The sequence below is a fragment of the Mesoplodon densirostris genome, chromosome 8 (assembly GCF_025265405.1).
Source record: "Mesoplodon densirostris isolate mMesDen1 chromosome 8, mMesDen1 primary haplotype, whole genome shotgun sequence".
NCBI classification, from domain to species: Eukaryota; Metazoa; Chordata; class Mammalia; order Artiodactyla; family Ziphiidae; genus Mesoplodon; species Mesoplodon densirostris.
The window spans coordinates 78,936,193-78,956,818 of NC_082668.1; the positions used below are offsets into that span (position 1 = coordinate 78,936,193).

Here is a 20,626-nt window from a genome sequence, read left to right on the forward strand (position 1 = left end):
CACAATGAATGCAAAGAACACTTGTTAGAAATTTTGAGTTCAATTATGTCTCTGCCTGGTTGAGGTTGTATAATCTTGGAAAACTCCCTTAATCTTTGAGCTCTCAAAATGAACTTCTTGCAGAATTAGGAAGGCCTTTTCTACTTCTATAACTATAAGATTAAAGGGTAAGATAGTATGGAAAAGCCTGCCTATTCACAACAGAAAATATTAATTGCCGGAAAAAATCCTTCTGTGCATTACAATGGGCCAAAAGAGAGAAAGGTTCAATCAAGAAAGAAAATAACAACTTCAGTTGGTTGAGCATTTTAACCTTTTGGAACATTTTCATGCGTATGATCTCATTTTAACCTCACCATAATCCTATGAGGCAGAAGTAAAATTATGATTGTCTCTATTCTGCAGATAAAGAAACTGAAGAAAAAGTGGGCATTATTTTGTTGTTTGAAATCACAAAACTATTTCATGGGTTAACAAGAATCTAGGTCTCCTTAGTCCATAGCTATGACCTCTTTCAATGGAGCTAATAAAGTTAAAGGGAATAATAAGCATATGTAGCTGAATCTAAGTAAGGAACAAAGGCAAACCATTAAAGGACACATATAGGAAACAAGGTTTCAGTGGTAAGTTCTTTGCGCTGATTGGTGAGGTCGTGTAATCCTCAAGCTCAAAGGGAGCTGTGGTCATAATTTCAGAAATGTGTATAATTATTTAAAAATTCAATTTCTGCAAAAAGCAGAAATTTCACTCATTTAATATTATGGAATTCCCCCTACCCCCATCAAAAGTTATCAAACTTGTGACAATGAATCATGTAGTATGGCATAATCAAATGGACAAGATCCTTCCAAAAATGAAGGCATATTTATCCTCTCTTGGACTGACTTATAACAACATGTTTTTCCTATTCAAATTAATTTTCAAAAAACTGTTTACCTTTCAGGGAATTAAGGTTTTCCTATATTTCTCATGAACATACAGATTCTTTTATACCTGTATAAACTATAAAATTAATGACAGAACAAACAGGGAAAAGTTTACTTAAGAAATTTGAAAAAAATGTCAAAGCAAGCTCCTTGTTACTGAAATATAGTAAATTGAGGTCTTGTGAGTGTTTACCACAAAGTTATATGTATAGCTACACGAATTAACTAACAAAAGGCAATGCTCCAGAGTGTAGTGAAATTTACTTCATTTAGGTTATGTTACTACTTTTTGGTTCAAAGACTGTACTTTTTAAAAAGTGGATACCTGTGGTCCATCTCTGGCTTCATAGAAGTCACCCACTCTTATTTTTGCACTGAAGCTGAAATTGTCCCTTGAGATATCCATTATTCCATTTCTGCTGAGATACTGAAAAAATCACATATTTTTCCACTTCAGGTTTTAATAATTACAACCCAGCTCTGATGTATAGCTATCTTCAGGACACTACTGTTTTGCATATTCTATCAAGGGGCTATGGATTTACAGGAGATCAATTTAGGTTAAGCACATTCATTAGTCCCATACAAGAGAATATTTTGTATCAAGGAACTTTATCTGAGAAAGGAGTGTACTTTTTTTCCATAAGCATGCTTAATAGGCACCAAATGTGTGTTATTTGGTGAAAAGTATGTACCTTTATTACTTCAGGGTACTGCCTAAGTTTCTTTCCACATGGAGCATAATATGCTACTTCTCCTTGAAGGCGCCCTCCAAAGTTTCTTATTCTTGTCTCTCTCTGCCAGCTACACATAATAGAAATGAGGGTTATCACATACATAATTTTAAGAAAGCTTTTAAAAATAAAAATTAAAAAAAGTTTAAGAACACATGCTCTTTAGAAAACATGAAAAATACAAAGAAAACAAATATAAATAGCCAGTCATGCAATTCAGATACATTTACTATTAAAATAATTTAGATATTTTTGCTAAGTAATTCAACTAAAAATTAATCAAAGACTCAATTTACAAATATTAAACTCCATTAAATTTTTAAAGAGATCATACTGGTATTACGTTGGGTATTTGGATATGTTCAGTAACATGTGTCAATGTGTACTGATTTTTTACACCTGAAAAGCTTTAAATGAGAAAAGTACAGTAAACCTGGCTCTCTGCTCTTTGGGGATCATGAAAATTCTCAGTTCCTATTCAACCATTTTAGCCAAACTCTGCTCAAGTCCCTCAGTTTCACCCACAGTGGCTTTCACCTTCCTTTAAATCTATCTTCACAAAAACCTCTGACACTCTTAACTGTGTCTCTGCTCTTTGCCAAATGATTTGCTCTTGTGACTTTTTCAGTCATATTCCCACCTGGATGCATATGTTCCCATCTGTCATACATAAACCCAGAAGTTAGTCTTAATTTTTTTCTGGTATATCAACTTCAGATATATCAGCTTTACTTCTCTGCTCTAACAAATACTATGCAGTATATTCACTTCTCTTATTAATAGTAGAGAATGAGAAATCAAACATGCCTAGGGCTTCCCTGGTGGTGCAGTGGTTGAGAGTCCGCCTGCCGATGCAGGGGACACGAGTTCGTGCCCCGGTCCGGGAAGATCCCGCATGCCATGGAGCAGCTAGGCCCATGAGCCATGGCCGCTGAGCCTGCACATCCGGAGCCTGTGCTCCGCAACGGGAGAGGCCACAACAGTGAGAGGCCCGCGTACCGAAAAAAAAAAAAAAAAAGCCTAAATATGTGGGGGGAAGTATAAAGATATATCTTATTTTGCATACCCATATTCCAAAGGAATACGCAGTTCACATTCATCTGCTACTCTTCTTCTTTTGGCAGTGCCTTCAAGAAAATTCAACCAGTTAACATAAAAGATTAGTTTACATACATGAAAAATTTTTGATAGTTTTGAAACTTTTCTTTGAATAATATATCTTAATGACTTGAATTATTTAGTGTACTTCTGCAACTTGTGCATTATTTTTAGATTCTTTTCAACAAAACACATTGTATATAAAGTAAAGGGTGTTTTTCTTCTTTCTTTGGTCTGCGTGACAGAATAACTAGTATTTCTCTCTAATGAAAAGACAATGCAAGGTAAAAATATACAGCTTTCCTGTCATTTTGTTATTAATGAAATGGCTAAAGAAGTAGGAGGAAAAAGCAGATAGAGGTTTCGGAAAACTATGTACAGTTGTTTTCTTTGAAAATATGAGTTTAAGATGCTGAAAAATTTCAACATCTGGATCATACATTTTAAAATAATATAACTTCTATAGCCATATGAATCTATAGTCAAAAACACTTTTAATTAATCTAGAGTACAAAGAATAGGATTATGATTATATGGAAAAATTTGCATAGATAATGATCAAGCTTCACCAATGCAAATGCACACATCTTATATTAGTAGGATATCATATTGGTTTGTGGCAAATGAAAACAAAACTAGAAAATTTCAAGAAAACAGTGAAATATGTAAAACAATATAATATTTTACTATACACATCTATATTTTCTTAGCTATTGAATGAGAATAGAGATTAATTTGGGAGTATTAATGTAAAACCTTTTAATGAAGACCTCTGCAAGTTTATAAAAGGTCAAATAGAAAAAAGATATGGCATGTTAAAGGAATAATAATGCTAACTCACTAATACAAATGACATTGGCTACGTGTTGGGCAGATATGCAATTGTACCTTAAGTAACCAAGTGAGCTCATTTTTATAAATTACAAAAAAGTCCACTGTCAAACTCTAAATTCTAGAAGCATAAACTGAACACAAAAACAGGAAAGTATGCAAACTCAAAAGCTGCCATCAATCAGGTTCTTAAATCGGAAGCACAGAGAATAAAAATGGTAATGAGTCATATCCTTTGAAAATACACGCTGACCTTTCTTAGCCAACCTAAAATCTAGCCCTTGATTCCAGTGAGATCATCCCCAGAACATTGTATAAATAAGAATTCTTGTATGGTTTGACTTCTACTTCACAATAATAAAAATAAAGTGTAGGTACCAGAGTGTGGACTTGAAGTAAGTGTGGAAGAAGGTGTGCCAAGGAAAGCAGGTGACTGGGATTCAGAACATAAGGCAGCAGGAGCAGAGCCTGGGGCTTTTGCTATGTGGAGGTTACGAGGTGTTGAGTGAGCTGTGAGACTGATGGAAGGGCTTTTGACAGAGGAAGTTGTTTTATTCAGTTTCATTGAAGTTTTCTCTCCTTCAGTATCACTATCTGATTCATCTTGGTCTTTATCATCATCATCATCCTCTTCTGATCCTTCTGTATCTGATTCTGAATTACTATCTGATTCTGGGAAGTAAAAGAAGCATTTGTATATTATAACTAGATAATCACCAACAGTTTGCAGTTTGTATCTAAATGGAATAGTTCAGGAATCAGCATCTGTGACTGAGAACTCAAGTGAGCAACTTTTCTGAAGAGTAAATGTAAAAATTACTATCTTAAAAGCTATTTGAGTACAATGTATGCAGGCTATAAATCCTCAAAATTCTTCATTAAAAGTAACTGTTTTACTCAAATCATAAAACTTAAATCATAAAACAGTTCTTCTCACATGACAGTATTCACATGATGAGTTTCTGCTTAGTGGTTTCAAAAACACTTTTAATTTAATAAAGAAGCCAAAGTACAGAGGAAACAGAATTGATTATTTAAATTAATAGATTCTAGTAGCTTAAGAAGTATACTAGGTTCAGTATGAGGAAGAGAACTCTGGAACTATCATTATCCTTTCTTCTGGGCTTTGAGGCCAAAGAAAACAATTTTTGCGGGGAGATGCTTGGCTTTGGGGGTTACAGTTATTCTATTTAGCTGCAAGATTTCATCAAGCTTCTCAGGCTTTACAAAAGACTACGATTACAGAAATAACTGTGGGGAATAATTTAATGATTTAATAATTTAAGTTCATGCTAGCAATGTAGTCCTATAAATGCATCCATTCCTATAGATATGTAAAATCTATTTCTGGATTAAACTTGATAACACAGGACTAATACTTGGACTGTATCTTAATTGTTCCCAGAACAACAGCTTCTGTGGAATTGTTTTTTGTGTAGTACTAGCTGTCTACACTGAAGTTCATTATAAAAATTATCCTTGAAAGTTATTAATATTGATATCCATTATCTATCATGCAAAGTTGTGTTTATGGGAACCCTAGGAAAAATATCAGGAAAAGCTGTTCTTACCCTGAGCAAGTAGGTTGTTTTTACCTTATAGACACTTTTTAAATTGTATAATTGATTATATTTTCCCCTTCATATTGGTGGATAGAGAATTTACAATTGGATTTGTGGCTGACTAGGAACAAATCCAAAAACTTTCATAATATGTATTTCATCTTTGTATTTAAATTTTAAGCTATCTTATATTTTATGTTTTCAATCTTCTGTGGAACAAGAAGGAGAGTTAAGAGGAAATAAAACAAAAAGAAATTAAAAAGAAAACTAGAAAGTAAATCAAAATAAAATCAGGGGGTACTCTATATATGTTATTAAATACATTCTGTGTTGTTAACAAATATTCATAGGGATATAGGTTTTTGGTATTTTCTGAATGACTGTGACTACAATTTTACCTTTATTCAAAATATCTAGTGACACAATATAACAAGCAGCAGAAGAGATGAAAAAGAAAGGACAAATGAGTGGTCATGAATTAAATGAAAATTAAGCAAGTTCCTGAATTTCTTAATTCATGAATTATTTATATTCAATTTAAAGTTATTTGTTTAATGTTAAATGAATAACAGAGCTGAGAACTTAATTTAGGATTTCCAATTTCAATTATTCCTGTATTTTACCACTCATTATAGAAAGGCGCATAGCTGTGTGAAACACAGTGAATGACAATGATTTTCAGTCTGTGAATTAAGAACCTCTTTAAAATGTTTTGGTTCACATAGCATTTAGAGAAATACTTTAAACTTAAAAATAGAAAATAACCTGATTGGCTGTCATCAGATTCATCATCTTCATCATCTTCCTCATCTTCTTCCTCATCATCTTCCTCTTCATCTTCATTTGAATCTTCAGAATCTTTGCTACTAGGAATGTCTGAATCTGTTCCTCTGAACTGTTCCACTAAAGATTTTGCATGATGAGAGTGATGCTGTGTTTTTACTGTGTTCACATTATTGCTAACTGCTTTTTCCTTCCCTTGACTATGCAGTATGGGAGAGGCAGAGGGCATGACAGTTGTCTGATTGCCAGGGGCTCTTCTCCCACTTGTACTCAGATTTACAGGTGAGGAAAAAGGGGTGCTACTTGAAGTAGCAACGTTTTCATTAATCTTGCTCTGCATTTTAGTTTTGGTAGTAAGTGCCAGAGGAGCTTCTTGAATGACACTTTGAATAACTCCATTTGGTTGATGATTACCTAAAAGTGCATTTGTCAAGAAAGGATTAGGGTGGTTGTTTTCTAATGTTTGTTTTGGATGTGCTGGTGAACTAGAGGTTGCTTTTGGATTTGACAAAGCTGCAATAACCTTCTTCAGGCTCTTAGATGACTCCTGTTTCTTTAACTGAACTGGGAATGTCTGTTTATATTGTTCCTGTTGAAACATAAGTTAAAAAAAAAATGTACCATAAGAACAAAAATTACTTTTTTTTTGCCTTCTGTATCTGACAACAGCTACTCATATGTAAATTTAAATCATGATATACAAGTGCTATAAAAGTAGTGGCAATAATGACCTAGTTGGTTTCTGAATCTTGCTAGACATAATATATTTAAAAATTCAATTAGTCTTTCTGATTCAAAACATGTTTCCTGACTGCCCACCTCTTATTACTACAGCTCCCGTTTTTCTCATTAACCCAAACTTGAAACTCTGAAAACACCTTTTACTTTTCTTTTTTCCAAGTCAGCCATATTACTATGTGGTTTGGATTCTCTCATTGAAATATTGCTCAAATTTAAGCTATACTATCACTTCTTCCTAACCAACTCCCAATATATGCTATATGCCAATGCCAATTCTCTCATCATATAAGCCGTATTTTATTATATTAGCTCTTTGGTCAAAACCTTTAGTGCCTCTTCCATCATTGCCAACTTTATAAACCCTAAACAGTTAAATCTGATCCTCAAGTTACTTTTTACTACCTTTGTTGTCCAAGTGGACTATTTGCCATGCCCTGTGCATGTCATACTTTCACCACCTCCACATTTTGCTATCACCCTTTTCTTTGCATGAAATATCTTCCTCTAATAAATTTCAAGCAGATGAAATCCTGTTCATTATTCAAAATCCAACCCAAGAAGCTTTCCATGTTTGTCCCAGCCCAAAGCACTCATTGCCTCAATCCTTGAGCTCCTTTATACCCCCTTTTATTCTATCCTGTATTACCTACAGTAATCATGATTTGAGGTTAGTGGGAAGGCTGGCTCAACATTCTGTGGGATATACTTTTGAGTGCCTTCAGCACATTAGCATTGGAAAGAGTTTAGAAAATAGTTTAGAAAAATTATACTTTCCTTGGGAAAAATTATTTTGTAAACCATTAAGCCATAAAATTTACATATGTAAATAAGAAAAAATAATTTGGCTATCAGAATCCTCATGAAAAGAATAACATCATATGAATTTCATTAAATTTGTATAATTAAAATATAAAAAAACAAACTGAAGTAGGAATGATTAAAATATCCGGTTAATAGAAATAGAGTTGAATTTTGAAAGGTAAAATTCTGTAATTAAAATGGTTGCCTTGAAATTAAAATCAGCAGTACTGTCAGCATTGGACCCGGGCTGTTAACATTCAAGTCAGCAAAGCCTTGTGGTGGGTTATTTCACAAGTATAAATGCAGATGGAATGCCATATAGAATGACTTATTAAATATTTTAAAGCACCAGTACTAATAAGCAGTAAGAAATTCCTATATAAACTTCTTTATCTTATTTAACTTATCCTCACTGTATTTGTTTAGAAACCTAAGTTAATACTTTGTAAACAAAGACTGTCACATAATATTTGTATTGATACATAAGGCAATGCCTCACAAAGAGAAACTGCTTAATTGGTATATATTCAGTGAATAAAATATGGAATATTATACTACATAATTGTGTTTACTTTTTTAAAAGAATTTTATAGCAAAATTTTTACATAAGATACTTTACTATAATTTTACTTAATATTTATATGAAACATAAATATTTTATATTATATACATTATGTGAGTATACATATAATGTACTTATACTTCATATTTTATACATATACTGATTTAAATTTTCAGCAGAAAAATTAATGTATTTTCATTTCTTAGAACAAAATTCTGTCACATAATCATTTTGCATTCTTTTTTTAATAGGTAGTAAATATTCCTTCCAAATACATAGGATCAAAAGAGTAATGAAAATAAAAACTTTCCCTTTAGTTTTAAATTTTATATTTTAACTTTCTGAAATTGTTTCTCACTCTATAACTCTGAAGAATCACTTCTCATATGCTGACATCTGAAGGTTTTCGAAAATAACCAACGATCACTGTATTTTATCCCAAGACTAGTATCAGTAACTCTTTTACAGCAAACATGCCATCTTTTTTGATATTAGGGGTGTACATAAAGTAGGAGGGGAGAAAAAAGAGACCTGTATAGCAGCAAATGTCCTGCTACTTTAAGATATCCCCTTGGGTGACAGGAGTATGAGAAGAGAGAGGTTCGAAGCTTTGTGCTACCTCCAAGCTCTTGCTCCCCTAGTTCTTACCTGAGTCTCTGTAAGGCCATAAAAAATCCTCTAGGCAAAACTTGATAAAGGTTTTTCACTCCTGGTCTTTATATACAATTAATGTATACTGATTTAAATTAAATGTCTACAGTATAAGGGTATGAAAGGATCCAATGATTAAATAACACTGAAGAAAATCATAAGACTAGTGTGGAAGGCAGATACATAGCAGGAAGCATGAAACAATTGAGACTATCATAAGAAATCAAGCAAAATTCTATGTTAGACTGTCACATAAAGAAAGAGAACTGATGTAAGAGAAATATTTCTAAAAATACCCTTTAACTCAATAATAGATACCAATAAAAAGTAGATAAAGTCATTGAGATTTGAGTCTACTGTGAATGCCCATTCACATAAAATATTTCCCGTTAACAACAATTATCATTTCAGAAACACCAAATTATTTCATCTTAATCATGGGCTTTGAAATCAGAATGATCTTGGTTTAAAACCTGTCTGCTCTTAACTTGTTATATGATGTTGAAAAGTGACTTAACCTCTCTGAGCCTTAGTTTCTTTACCTCACACAATTTTGTAAGGATTACATAAGATCATATGTGTAGAAAGCCTAGCTTGGCTACATTTAAATAAGCAAGTGTTTAATAAATGACTTTCTAATAGGCAGTCATATGAAAATCTTTAAATAAGAATTTAAGAAACTCTGAAAAAATTAAGAAAACTTTCATAATGCAAGTAACTCGATGTGGCTCTATAAATTCATTTATTTTAAAGTGGAATATATATTAATGAAAAATTAAAATAACCCAATGTGATTTTTAAGTTGCTTAATTTCTCAAGGAGAGTCAATAATGTGATGCCAATAACAATAACTCCTTATGATTGACCCATGCATTACAAGTTCTCATATGTGTGATATTATGATACCACTGGTCATTCCATTTAGATCAGTGGTTCTCAAATTTGGCTGCACATTTGAGTCACTTGGGAGGCTTTTTAGACATGTAATACCTCAGTCTCAACACAAGAGATCCTGATTTTAAATTGTTCTAAGGTGGTTAGTTCATTTTTAAAGTTTCCCAGGTGATTCTAATGTACACTTAGTCTTGAGAACTACTCATTTAGATTCTCAAAAGAGCCTGATTTGCTCAAGTCATTTTTCTTTGACCTTGTTCTGAAATTCTTCACTGTAAAATAAAAGTCAATGGACAAGGACATTGCGTCTTTTTTGAGAAAGAAAGGCAGCATATCACAGTGATTAAGAACAAGGATTCTAGTACCACACTGCCTAGGTTTGAATTCTAGCTCTGTCACAAACTAGCAGTGTGATCTTGGGGGAGTTATGTAAGTCTTATGAACCTCAATTTGATCATCTGAAAATGGACATAATATCATTAGTGGCACTTACAGATGTTAGTTTCCATTGAGTAAATGCATGTTCAGCACTTAAAACAATGAATGGTTGGCAAAACAGTAAGTGCTCTACAGGTCTTTTCCAATGATTAGGATGCCTACTGATAATTTGTATAACCAAAAGACAGGAGACTGTGTTCAAAAATAATATTTTTTCTCTAGTCTGGGTGAGTTCTAGAATAAAAAGCACTGGTCATTTAATTACTAGAATTCTTCTGGACATATGACTGTAGACTATATAATATTATAATATATAACAGCAAGAAAATAAAGATGAAAAAAATTCTCTGATGAGAGTGGTTCTGGTGTTTATAGAAGTAACGTTACTAAAAATATTTTGTATTTTGTATAATTAATTAAGAATGGTAAAGGAAAAGCATTCTTTATAAAGGATTTTTATACTTAAAATCGACAAATTATAGGACTACAGAGGTAAATGACTCAAGAGTTCATTTCTTTAAAAAAGAATATACTAATATTAGAAAAAAAAGGACATTGATTTTAAACAAAAGTAATTGTAAAGTATGTCCAATACAAACATATTTCTCCCCTTACTGCTAAATCATTAAACCTGAGGAAAAATGACAAGATTGTGTTGCCAAAAATACATTCAACAGGTGTGTATGTAAATATAAAATCAGAGAAATTTAGTTTTCTGATGTGCATATTCTATTCCTGGTGACTAAAAAAGTATAACAATAAGAGTAGAATTCAGTTTAAACTTGTATAAGACTATATAAAAGCTGTTTTTATAATAGTAAAATTCTTCTATAAATAATTTTTAACTCACCCGTTTGGAACGCAATTCACTGGTCAAAGGACTAGATTCTTCAGAGGTATTTTTATTCCCTGCTTTAAGTACATCAGGAGAAGGAACTATGAGTTTCATGTAAATTTCCTTTTTGGCTTGATTTACCAAAGATAAAGGTTTCACATTGGACACCAATCCCGTAGACTGTATTACACTTGTGTGTTTGTTCACAGATTCCTCCTTTGCCTGAGAGCTTTGGAAAATAAATGGAAGCTGCTGTGACAAAACCTGAGGCTGCTTCTGCTGGGATTGGAATGATGAGTGAGTCTGGGATTCAGACACAAGAGGTAATGGCTGGTGTATTCTTTTTTCCTGGGCTTTTTCAGTTGCTTTCTGTCCTTCTGTTTTTGGGTCTGAAACACCACGTAATAGCACCTGTAAATACAAATTAAAAGGCAACTTCTTAATGTCTATTAAAACAAAGAGCATCAAGCAGTAAAACATGGAGGAAAAAAAGGGTACTTAAAAAAGTGTTCCTGGGCCTCCCTGGTGGCGCAGTGGTTGAGAGTCCGCCTGCCGATGCAGGGGACACGGGTTCGTGCCCCGGTCCGGGAAGATCTCACATGCCGCGGAGCGGCTGGGCCCGTGAGCCATGGCTGCCGAGCCTGCTCATCCGGAGCCTGTGCTCCGCAGCGGGAGAGGCCACAACAGTGAGTGGCCCGTGTACCGCAAAAAAAAAAAAAAAAGTGTTCCTAATGTCTTACGATAGATATATAAAACTCACTAAAAAATACACAAAATGTTCCTTTAAAAATGTTTCACCACCTCCTTTTTTTTTTTCTTATGCAAAAGGAAGAACTAAAGGCAATGATTAACTTTAAACTTTATAGACTTTGAGAGTTAAGACAGTTAATTCCTAAATATGAATAATGTGTAGATATTGCCAATGAAATGATTTGTACCTACCTGGTTGTTACTTTTATGTTGTGCTTCACTCTCTGAATCAGAATCATCATCTTCACTTTCTTCAATACTTTGATCTTCTTCTTCTTCATCTTCCTCTAGATCATCTGAATCACTACTACTAATGCCTTCACTTGATGTGTCTGATGATGTGCCTGAATCACTATCACTGTTGCTAGAACTTTCCATAGCTTTCTTCCTTGGTTTCTGGATAAAGACAAGATTTTTAACAAGACTTCTATTTTTGGAAAAAATTCAAGTTTCAGTAAGAGGTATGCTCTTTTAATTTTTAAATGATATTTTCCATCTCAAAACATTTTTCTAAAATGTCATTTTAGAAAAAAGTAAAAAGTCACATGTTTTAAGGGTATTTATTCAACCAACTGATCAAATTAACTTATCTGACAGGAATTCTCCAGTAAAAAGTATAAACTCTGTCAATATGCTATACAACATTCTGTATAGAATATTGAAAACATCAATATAGTGAGTATATATGTACATATGTATATATATATATACACACTCATATGATCGCCATGCTTCAAAATGTAGGACAGATTAAAAATAGCAGTTTATGATAAGGGTTACATACACTGATGTTCTACATTTAGCTTTTAGTCTTCTTTCTTTGTACAAATAGTGAGTCAGTAGCCAAACACACCTTTCTAGGTGCTGGACTCCAATGAAGTCTAAGATGAGTCTCTGTCTTCAAGAAACTTACATTCTAGTGGTGGTGGTGGTGGACTAGACAGAGATTAATTACAAAGCAAATAATCTCATATAGTAAAAAGTACTGGAGAGAAAATAAAATAGGTAGAAAAAGGCTTAAGGGGCTGCTTTAATTAGGGTCAAGGAATTTAAGTTTTTTAATATTTCTGCATCAAAAAGATAGAAAAATACGATAAAGAAGGAGATTAATTTCTGGAACATTTAAAATCCTATAGGACAATGAAAATCCAAAGCTGGAAAGGGACATTTGGTTGCATAAAAGGAAAGTTGTGTGTTTAAAGGACAGACAATGGTAGTGGATAAAAAGATGAAAAATAATGAGATGAATTATAACTAATAACTATATAACAATGAAAAAGTTAAAATTCTGCCAATAGGAAGACTATAAAGGAGAAATGTCAAAACAACAGAGCAACAAGATTGAGTACAATCCAAAGTTACTTAGGAACATTTCTATAGTGTTTGCTGGTAGATAAAATAGAGAACAAGGTATAGAAAAATCAGCAATAAATTACAAAAGCAGCAAATTAGAAAAGGTATGGCCTTAATAGAAATACAGGCTTTCATAACTACTGGGTTTGGGGAATAAAAGACAGTAATACACCTCTACAACAGGATGCCAGGTTGAAGCCGTAGCTACAGATTGCAAATCTACACTCTTCCCTTTGTGTCTTCTAAAATTTGATTCAAATCATATAAAATACACGAGTGAGGAGAGTCACTCCTGTTATATTCTGCTTGCCATGGTACTGTGTTAACTGCTCCAAACTAGCAACTGTAACGCTTCCTCCACAGACACACCCTTCAATAAGCTAATATTTCCATCATTCCCTGAGCTACCTTCTTCCCTCACAGTAAAGCAGAAAGTGAATTGGAATAAAGGAAATCAAAGGATGAGAAAGACCAAAGTAGAGATTAAAGGGAAACAATAGTAATATAATAACATTAAACCTATCATTTATTTGGCAGAGAAACCGCTCCTTCTTTGCAACCAAAATCTGCTGTGAGTTTCCTAAGCATGTATAGCAAGACTATGAAAGTCATAAGGAATCTAAACTGAAGTTATCACTTTTGGATTTAGTAGAGGCTAAGTAAGGAAGGGAATGAGGGAGCTACCGTGATTTGGCAAAAAAAAAATAAACTCCTATTTCAATGTCCAAGTAATCTGTGTAGTTTTAATTTAAAGGCAGCATGACAGATGGGTCCTATACTCCCCAAGAGTGGATCTAGAGGTGCGGGTTCTAAAGCTTTAGGGAGCATAATATTCAGCGCAGAAGTTGCTGCAACCAGCAGATTCCTGGGTCCCAATTCCAAACAAGGCACAGGGATCTGTATGAAACAAGCCCTTAATGTGATTCTGGTGCAGGTGGTCTTTGCAGAGCATACTCTGACAGTGTGCAAAGGGTTTGTGTTTTATAAGGTAACAAATTTAGTACCCATGTTAAAAAAAAAAGTAGACATGAGTAGACAAGTCCAAGTATTAGAGAAAAAGAGAAAAATGAGTTTCAGTATCACCAATTCCATCTCCTTGGTCCCTATTAACATGTGTGGGGGGGTGAGGGTGGTCCTTTTGCCTGCTCACAATTAGGTAGTCTGTCTTTTTTCTGTCATTTATACATTTTAAAAATGAGTCTTCTTAGGTTCATAAAAAAATGATCAAAGGAGAGTTTATTAATGATAAACTCCACCCCCCAACCAACCTGGGAAAGCTTTTCAGAACCCTCTCCTTGAACTTTTATTTCACTTTCATTTCATTTCTTTCTTTCAATAGCAAAACAAATACATATTCAAGGCTATTATGTACCAGGCACAGTTGCTCTAGTCTCTGGGGATACAAGGGTGTGATAAACAGACAGCAACTCTGCTCTCATGGGAACAGGGAGAAGAGAATCAACAAACAATATAAATAAGGGTTTTTTAGTGATAAATATCATTTGACTAAAACAGGATAATTGAGTAGACAGTGTGTGCTGGATGGACATTTAGATGTAGTTGTCAGGTAAGACTTGTCTGAGCTGAGACCTAAATGGAGAGCAAGAGCCAGTCATAGAAAGATCAAAGGGCCTTTCAAGACAGGGCAAACAGCAAAGGCAAAAGCCATGAGCTGGAAACAAGTTTGACATGTTCAAAGAATGGAAAAGTCAGCTAGACCTGCTACAGCACAGAAACCTGGGAGAGAACAGTAGGAAATAAGGCTAGACGGACTGGCAGGGGTGAGACCACACACGGTCTTAAGGGCCATGGCAAGGATTTTATTCTTAGTGGGATAGGAAATTATTAGACAGAGTGATAACATAGCATGTTTTAAAATGATAAAAAATCACTTATATTTTTAAAAGACTGTTACGGCTGCTGTGGTAACAATAATTTGTATGGCAGCAGGAGTGGAACTTAACCTTGAATTGTCTTATTTTTTTCTCAACAGGCTGTATGTTAGTATATTTTAGTTTGTGTTGACTTACTTTAATTGTTTAATTTAAAAGACTTATATTTATTCTAAATATACATGTAGACTATGTGAGGGAACTGGACTTAATCAATGATTTTCAATGAGTACTACTGAGATAAGTAACCCTGCCTCCCAGGAGGGATTATCAAAATCAGCTGAAGAACATTTTTCAAACTACACAGGAAAAGGGCTGATGAAGCAATTTTTTTTTAAGTTTTTAAAACTGAAAAACATTGGGTAAAAAAAGTATAGGATTTTCTTCTTCAACTCCCTTCATCTTCATTTAACAACCTACTAACACAAATTCATTCCAGACCATGTATTATCCAAAGATACTCTTCTGAAATCTTAAGTTCTAGTATCCCTCACATTGATAGTCAGTCTCTCTCTAGTGTTACTTCTATGTAGATGTAAATCAACACCCCTATGGTACCTGGAATTTCTTTCTTTATATCATTAAGGAGGAACCTCTGCAAGTTTTTAATACCTGCTCCTGGAAATATTTTCTACTTTAACAGCACCAATTTCGTTTAGGAATGTCAGTACTGATTCCTTACTAGAACTAAGGACACGATCTGTTTCAAATCCATTCCTCCAAAGTCTTGCCTTGTACCTTATGGAGGCACTAGAGATACTAGGTGTTACTAGATTTAGCACTACATTTTTTTTTTTTTTTTTGGCGGTACGCAGGCCTCCCAATGCCGTGGCCTCTCCCGTTGCGGAGCACAGGCTCCGGACGCGCAGACTCAGCGGCCATGGCTCACAGGCCCAGCTGCTCCGTGGCATGTGGGATCTTCCCGGACTGGGGCATGAACCCGTTTCCCCCGCATCGGCAGGCGGACTCTCAACCACTGCACCACCAGGGAAGCCCAGCACTACTTTTAAGAGGTAGGATAGTGTAAGGTTTAAAAACATGGATGCTTAACTTTTAGAAATATAGATATAAATATATTCCATGATACGATGTCTACGACCTGCTTCAAAGTACCATGGGAGCAAGGAATGGGTGGTGTTTTCAGACAGCGTCTGGCGTGCAGAGAAGCTGGAAGCAGTACAGAGACAGGCTTTTGGAGCTCATACTAATGGGAATGCCCTTGAAACAAATCATAAGGGAAAAGAGTAAAGAGCAGTTGAAGAGGAACAGGTGGAAAGTATGACCCTAAAACCTGTGTCCCTGGAAGGAAACAACCAAGAGTCTTTTATCACATTTGCTCAAGTGCTCAGTGGGGTGGCTTGAAGAGGGAAGTAAATGTTTGTCTTGGGGCCTAAATAGAGTCCTGTCAACTTTTTGTGATGGCTATCATTAGGCTTTGAGGCTTCGCCAGAGGACCTTCCCCCAGACCCTCATATGTCTTACTATGTGCTGGAACACATTTATCTTCTGTTGAGAGAGAACTGAAAGATCTAGAGGAAGTATTTCTATAAAATATGCTGGCCAAAAGGGAAGAAACCTTTATTTGTTTAGCTGATCCTGGAAAATATATGGACCTCAATGTTGTCTTGAGAAAGGACAAAGAAAAATTTGATAAAATAGTTCCTTGGGGTTAAAAATTGGAGCCTGGGAGGCGTGTTGTTCAGATTTAAAGTTCAGATCAGCGCTATCTACAATCAGTGACTACTCATACCTTGCTCTTGCTATGGTGTGTCACAAGCTTTTCAATTCCCTTATTATTATAGCTGAGGTAATGGAGAAAGTGGTATTACAGGATCACAAACTTTTGACTCTCTTCCCCCAGAAAAATCAGGCCCTGAAAGTGGTTTTTATAAAATGTAGACGAAAAGACATTGCTCTAGTTATTATCTTTGTTTCCAGAATGTTTGCAGTTGATGCTAAGGCTTTAACTCAGAATAAACCAAGACTTCACTCTCAAGAAGAAATTACCAATGGGAGCAGACCAAATTCACCGATACAGGTGCACTTACTAGAAATTCTGGATATAATGTGTTCCTGTAGCTGGAGGTATCTCAGCTTACTTGGTTGGATGAATGAAATCTGCACACAGTGGTGAACTATATTTAGTAAAGTTGAAATGTCACAGCTTCCCTGGCATGATGTGGAAGAGGAAATCCAAAGGCTTAGAGTGACCAGAATATTGGAGTGAATTTACCACGTGCAATCTGCATACCCACCCTACTCCTGATACTGCTTCTACAGCAGACAAGGTCTAGTCAGGAGGCAGAAACCACATTATCAATTTGAACAGGGAAATTTTATCATAAAGAAGCAACAACTAGTAACAGAATATGAACTACTAAGAGGGAAAGAGACCTGTAAAGAATACCGGAATAGCCGACATAGGGAAGAGCCACTTCCTGTACGGCTGAGGTAGAGTACTAAAATAAACTTGGAAGAGCGTCTTTCTTCTCCAACCCCTCATTCACCCAAGGCTGAGCTTCAGACTTTGTTGGAAAGGATGTGGCTGTTGCCCACTGGATGGCAGAGAAGCTCACTGAGGTATCACAGATCAAGGCTAGTACACAGGAGACACCACCTGCTGAAGTGCCAGAAAAACTTGCTGGGAATCTGCTATCAGGGGTGACAGTAAAATTAGCCACAAAGCCAACCACTGGCATCCCAGCAAAACTCACTAATAAGCTGCCTTCTGGGATGTCAGTGACACTCACTAGAAGGTATACACTACTGGGTCTCCTGAACACAACTGGCAGAGTAGCCACAAGCTGGTGAGGAAGCCACCCACTGGCAGCCACAGCATAAGACCAAGAAGAAAACACTTGAACCAGGAACAGAAGCCTTTTCCTCTTCCAGTGTGTCTCTAGGACCCTCTATTGACAAGGTCTAACATAGTGCCAACTGGCAAAGGAGAAAAGGAGAATTCAGCTGGGGTTATGATGAAATATAATTGGCCATGAGATGGTAACTGCTGAAACTGAATAATGGGTACACAGGATTATTATGCTATTCTGTCTTCTGTGTATATTTGAAATTTTCCATAATGAAGGGTTTTTTGTTTTTGTTTTCCTAAAGCATGGGCTCTAGAGTCAACGTGCCTGACTTTGAATCCTGACCACTTAATGGCCAACTATTTGGGGGCTCTTTTTCCCAGTTTATAATAATAGTACCTACCTCAGTAGGGGTATAAGGAGGATTGAAATAGATATTATATGCAAAGCAATTACAGCAGAACTGGCCTGTGTTAAGTTCTCAATAAATCTTATCTATGACTACTATTTGTATTATTTATACTGGTGCTGACAGTTTTAATTTTTTAGATGCATAATACTAAAACCACCCCATAAAAAGGAATATCTATAAAAATAGGAGTTGATAATTCATAAAAAGTTATTCCATAGATTCAGGTGGTTTGATCTTTAGAATACTTATATCGATCTGTTATATATTTGTGCCTCAAAGAACAACTTACCTTATCTTTGATTTTGTCAGCTCTAGCATCCAAAGGCTGGGTTTTGTTTTGTTCCTGACTACATTTTCGATTTCCTCCACCTGAGCTTATACTTTTAGTTTGTCCCACAGAACTTGAAGCAGTAGTGGATAGTACAGATGTGTTGATACCAGATGCAGACGATGTATTGTTTCCATTTATTGACCCATTTACACCTTGAAAGTAAAAATAAATATGTTTATGCAAGAGAATGTTATTCAGCCATAAAAAGGAATGAAGTAATGACATATGCCACAATGTGGATGACTCTTGAAAACATTATGCTAAGTGAAAGAAGCCAGACACAAATTGTATGATTCCATCTACATGAGATATTCACAACAGGTAAATTTATAGAGATAGAGTGCAAGCTAGTGGTTGCCAGGGACTGGGAAAGGGAATAATAGAGAGAAACTGGTTAACGGGTATGAAGTTTCCTTTCGGGGTGATGAAAATGTTTTGAAACTAGACAGAGGTGGTTGTTGTACAACACTATGAATGCATTACATGTCACTGAATTGTTCAGTTTAAAACGGTTAATTTTACATTTATGTGAATTTCACTTCAATTAAAAAATTTTTAGAAAGATAATTAAATGCGAGTATTCCCCCTTTCGGAACAAACTCCCCAAACACTTACTTAAGTGAAAAGAAAGGTAATAATAAACCATCTAAAATGCTATTATAATTTGCAAATGTATTCTAACAACAGTTATCAACTATGAAATATTAATGACAATTTAAAAGAAAAAAGGCGTACTAACATATTAGTTTTAATTAATTTAATGCTTAATTACAGAAAAAGTAATATATTTTATTGAGTGAACGTGAAGGAGGTAATGAGATACAGAGGAAAAGGCAGTGGAGTTCGGAGTTAGAAAACCTGGGTTAAATTCTGCTATGCAATGTCAACATGTAAACAGTGCTTCCTTGAATAACTTATTTAACCTTAGCTGCAAAATGACAATGCTTCCAATCTCAAAGAGTTATTATAAGGATTAAGCAAGACAATGTGAAAGTGTCTAGCACAATGCCCCATAATTGTTACTAAATCTGAACCCTATTAAAAATAGGTATTGAAATGGAGGATTTGTAGTACTTCACTTAAAGTTAACATGGATACCTTTTTCAGGACCATTTCGATTACTTTTTCCCGAAGCCCTTGAATGGAATGAAGAAGAATCATGATTCTGGGCTGGAGGAGCAAACAGTGGTGGAATTCCCAGTAATGGTGGAAAGAAGGCTGCCCCTGCACGCGTATGAACATCTGTTGTTCGCCACCATTCTGCACCTCAAAGCCAAACACCAAACAAGCAAAAATATTTGAATTAAATTTCTAGCTAATTTAACAGTGCTTTTTATATTTTATTCCTGAAAAAAATTTTCAGGTTTCATCTTGGAACAGAATTGCTGAATTACACATAGTTCTGATCATCTTTCTAATTATAAGACAGCTGATTAGAAGTTATACACTCATCATTCTGCTCATTAAGACAGTATCCAAGGATCTTCACTTAGCAGCTTCCTTGAGTTCAAATTTATGAAGAACAAAGTAGTCTATGGTTTTAAAAATAAAATGGGAAACTTGGAATATTAAAGAACTATTTGACTCTTTGATGACTTACATCATAATTTTTCTAAATTAGTAAAGAAACAGAATATTTAAGACTATTTTAGTCTACTTTAAAACCTTAGAATTTAAGGTTACCATCTACAACCTATGTTAAGAATTTCCTTAAATTACATACAATATAAAGCTGGCTTTGATAAATCAGGTGGTTTAAATAATAATACAAAGACCACTGTAATCCAGCATATCTCAAATGCATTTATGGAAGAAAACATCCTATACTCAAACAAAACAATAGAGATAGCAAAATCAGTAAGCCTTTTTTGGTGGGGGGGGGGGTGTCTAAGCAATGAAAAGTGCTTCAAAGAAGATTTTTAAAACATGTTGTCACATTAAAATATAAAAGATTTATAGTTTCTCCCCTTAAAGTTAATGAAGAAAGCCTGAATTTTATTTATACTTCCTCTCATAAATTATAGATAACAATGTTTTATCAATGTAAAATGACTAAATGGTAGAAAATCACCAAATGCAATTTAGATATTCAAACAGTGGCTTTTAGTTAAAACTTTTAGAAAAGGAGAGAAGACAAATTTTATAGAATACATTATTTAGGGAAGAGTGAAGATTAAGAAGAAATTTGAAATAACCCCATGGACAGTCTTGTATTGCCCCATGTA

At 34.7% G+C, this 20,626-nt stretch overlaps 1 protein-coding gene across 18 annotated transcripts in view; it reads right to left on the reverse strand.

The window, feature by feature from the left end:
• The window catches only part of BAZ2B (bromodomain adjacent to zinc finger domain 2B), a 375,982-nt gene that overhangs the window by 89,309 nt on the left and 266,047 nt on the right, over positions 1–20,626 (reverse strand). For 12 of the 18 annotated variants that reach the window (XM_060105771.1, XM_060105754.1, XM_060105753.1 and 9 more), the window contains 9 exons: positions 19,500–19,667; positions 18,360–18,553; positions 11,799–12,002; positions 10,872–11,267; positions 5,917–6,523; positions 3,968–4,261; positions 2,727–2,787; positions 1,622–1,730; positions 1,252–1,353 (listed from right to left, as the gene is read on the reverse strand). In XM_060105771.1, the coding sequence (XP_059961754.1) occupies positions 1,252–1,353; positions 1,622–1,730; positions 2,727–2,787; positions 3,968–4,261; positions 5,917–6,523; positions 10,872–11,267; positions 11,799–12,002; positions 18,360–18,553; positions 19,500–19,667 (2,135 nt within the window). The remainder of the gene's footprint in view (positions 1–1,251; positions 1,354–1,621; positions 1,731–2,726; positions 2,788–3,967; positions 4,262–5,916; positions 6,524–10,871; positions 11,268–11,798; positions 12,003–18,359; positions 18,554–19,499; positions 19,668–20,626) is intronic. The other 6 variants (XM_060105767.1, XM_060105763.1, XM_060105761.1 and 3 more) reach the window with 4 other exon arrangements.